Below are 3,524 nucleotides of genomic sequence, written 5' to 3' on the forward strand. Positions count from 1 at the left end.
TTATAAGAATATAAATTGATAATGATCTTGCAGGGTACTTTTAATACTGATAATATGTGTATAATCGGGAAATGTATATTTGTGGTAAATTTCATAGGAAAAGAATTATACATACGAAAATTAGAATGAGTAAAATAAAATGTTGCTAAATGGACAAGAAAGTTTTTTTTTTTTCCGTTTTATTGTCCTTATTTACTGCTGTTTTGACACGAAATTTGCCACATACATGTCTTTGCCGATTGTATGGATGCTAACATCATACGAAATACTGGGCGAATTCGTTATCAAATTATATTACTACAACAACATATTTACAGACATGCGACAATAATTCTGGACATAAGTGTACATGTCCTATAATTCATTTCAAGCTCTTTTTCACGGTACCTCTAACTTTGTTATGGTAGTAGGTGGCTTAACAAATTAGTTCTCTCCAGTTTTTCTCAAACAATTCTCTAGATGGCACCAATATCAGTGAAGGTTACGACAAACCTATTCGTCCTTGTCGCAAGTAAAAGTAGGATACGTACAGTAGAAGGGTAGCTTGAGTAATGTCAGTTAACAGATGAACCAATTATGAAACAATACCCAAAAAGACAAGAAAAAAAAATTGGTACAATTTTCCAATAGGGATCCACATATTTGTAAAATTTACAGATGAAATTTATAATAATATTTTAATAGACCAGTGGATAAACAATCGAAATATGATTTATCCTACCTGTGAGATACGTATCTACTTAGAAATACATTAATGAAAGTTTAACCTGTTAAGCTCAGCAAAGTTTCTGCTTAAGCAGTCATTAAGCATAGTATACAAGGTGACATGATTAAGTAGATACTAAACTAACCACGCTGTATGCTAACTCAGGATGTGCAACCACCGAAGTGTCCTAGAGTTAAGAAATCCACATATTTGTGAAAGATACGTAAGTAAAGCTTTATGGTATTTTACAATGCCAATGTGTAAACAATGAAAACCAATCCGAATCTTAAATTTGACGTTTCTAATAACGTACAAATGCATTATCCAACTTGGAAGGCAAATGTTACGCTTTTTGCTACCCAGTTTATGGGCATACCTACCATCGCTAACGTGCCTGTATACTAAGGAAAGACCCGCGTGTCCCTTTCTGTGCTGTTGCTTTAACTCTGTTAGATAGCATTCGTGCTTATTACTAGCAACCTAACACAAGTTCGTTAGTGTTTTGTCCACAATAGTCTTATGGCATATCCTCTTAAAGTGAATCTGCACCGAGGTATGCAAGTCCACATATAAAAAATGATTGTACAAGGTACAAACAGTGTATTTAGTGAGAAAGGAATATATATATATGAAATGGACTTGTGTTTGGATGCCTATTATAAATCTGCACGAAGACACTTCCTTAACAGAATTACGTCCTTAGTTACTAGGGCCTGCTTATACCCTCTATTAATCCCTTAAATCAATTAATCCCTCTCTGTTACACTGGAAAAATTACCAAATCATAATGTTATGTTGGGTTACTTCATCCCTCATACAAACAAATATAAGCAACCATAATTTCGTAAGATCACTCAATTAAACAAGTGACGCCTGGTCCTTTTTACGTTCTGACAGTGCGGAAGAAGGTGCTTATTCTGACAGTGCTGAACCTGGTAATTCCTACTCAAACTTCTGAAGTGACAGTTTGGTAAAATCCATAATAGTTAATAACACAAAAGCACAGATATAAATAAACCATAGTACCACAAGTGATACAACATAAAATTATCGGGACAAGTCGTTATCAGTTTGCACTGCAGTTATTTCAGGCTTTGTTATGGTGTCACCCAACGGAATAAACATCTTTTTTTTATATACGGTATATATAGATATTGCTTGGAAGTGAATTTGATTTCAACGGGCTATTTTAAACAAATAAAATCTAAAATACTGATAAAAAGGATTTATAAACACGTAAGATACAAACATAAAAAGTTTTTCTGTTTCAAAATTTGAATTAATTTACACAAGACCCTATAGTCTAATACTTTAAAAAATTAAATTTCAACAGAACGACGCAACCCAAATTGTGTTACAAATATATCTTTGTAAAATCGTATAACTTGGTACTGGGAAATTTATATTATTTTCTGCACGTAATAATTTCATAATAAGCCATAAACTCAACATAGCTACTTGTCGTCTGCATTGTATAAATTACATAACATTTTTAAAAATTGTTTCAAAACAGATGATTGTCATTGGAACGAAAATAAAATGGAAATAAAACTTAAAACATTCGAGAGCTGGAAGTTACGTTAACGTTTCTTTCATACAACTAGGACTGTACAATTACCTCTGAACAGGTATAATCAAACATGGACCGGATTGAGCACGGGCCCATCTATCTAGTTACAAGTTGCACATATTGTCCTAAAATTCCTCAAGTGTTTACCTTAACTTCGGCACTAATTAATAGTTTATGATTCTGATTACATTTCGGACTAGATAATTATGCCCACATTGACGTTCGGAACAAAAAAAAATTCCGGAAAATTATATTCTTCCTTTCGTGCTAATGAGCTTATCTATACGAACGATTTCTTCATAAGTTAATCATATCACTTGCTTCTTTTTGGCTTCACACATACGACCGTATTTAATTTACTAACTCAGTTCTCGAACTACTTCGTCTCTCACCCATTCTCACAACGTACGTTATCACAATTGCTGCTCCAGAAGAGACAGTTTCCCACTCCACTGTAGCACGTCAACAACACTCCTGCCACAAACACAAGACTACAAATAGTACATGGTTTCCTTTCCAAGAAAAATCCTACTAAATACAACACCATAAACATTACGTGTGTATGGAGCAAGGCTGGATTCATTGGTTTTGGTATAAGCAAAACTGGTATCAACCACTGCAAGCAGTACATGATCACAAATTTCCGCCGTACTTACAGCAACAACTGACATAAAGATTGATTATAATTTTTTTCTCCTTTTCATATAAATCAATGTCAGTGAAAATGTCTCTGTTTCACAACCCACTTATTTCAACAAACGTTTGCAAACTCATTACTTATCACCTCAGCTGACTTGCACAGATACATTCGCATATCAAACACAGCACAGATTATCTTCCATACTGTTGCCAGATACATGTAGTAGGTACGCACCAGAAACAATCTTGCAGATAGCAGCCATGTTTGTGCCTGTTGGTTCCTACTGCAGGTATTTAATTTAAAATATGGTCTTTACACCATTGTGTTTCAATTAATAATAATATTGCAGAATCAATTCAGTCTTCCAGCTAAATACAAGCAAAAAAATATGTTTACCATACTAATTTCCCGTATAGATTAAAAATAGGGGTCGTTGTGGAAATAATATCCTCATGTTTTCTTATATTCCACTTTTATTGATGCTTATCGATACCCCACTTGGAATGTTAAAGTTGAGGGTGCCACAAGAAATATTAAATACATTACATTCTTTCTGAGTAACGTAATCTTTACCATAGCCTCCTAGTGTTTACTTTTAACACTACCTT

General features: G+C 33.8%; 1 protein-coding gene across 1 annotated transcript; it reads right to left on the minus strand.

The window, feature by feature from the left end:
* Positions 1 to 1,916: 1,916 nt before the first annotated feature.
* On the minus strand, positions 1,917 to 3,119 carry bc10 (BLCAP apoptosis inducing factor bc10). Its single transcript, XM_081746145.1, has one exon. The coding sequence runs from the start codon at positions 2,905 to 2,907 to the stop codon at positions 2,665 to 2,667; it is 243 nt and encodes an 80-aa protein (XP_081602271.1). The 5' UTR covers positions 2,908 to 3,119; the 3' UTR covers positions 1,917 to 2,664.
* Between the last annotated feature and the right edge of the window lie 405 nt (positions 3,120 to 3,524).

This window comes from Thermobia domestica, chromosome 18, assembly GCF_964235325.1.
Source record: "Thermobia domestica chromosome 18, izTheDome1.hap1.1, whole genome shotgun sequence".
Taxonomy (NCBI): Eukaryota; Metazoa; Arthropoda; class Insecta; order Zygentoma; family Lepismatidae; genus Thermobia; species Thermobia domestica.

Coding starts and splice junctions, on each gene's coding strand:
- bc10 (XM_081746145.1), bottom strand. CDS start 2,907: ATGTACTGCTTGCAGTGGTTGATACCAGTTTTGCTTATACCAAAACCA.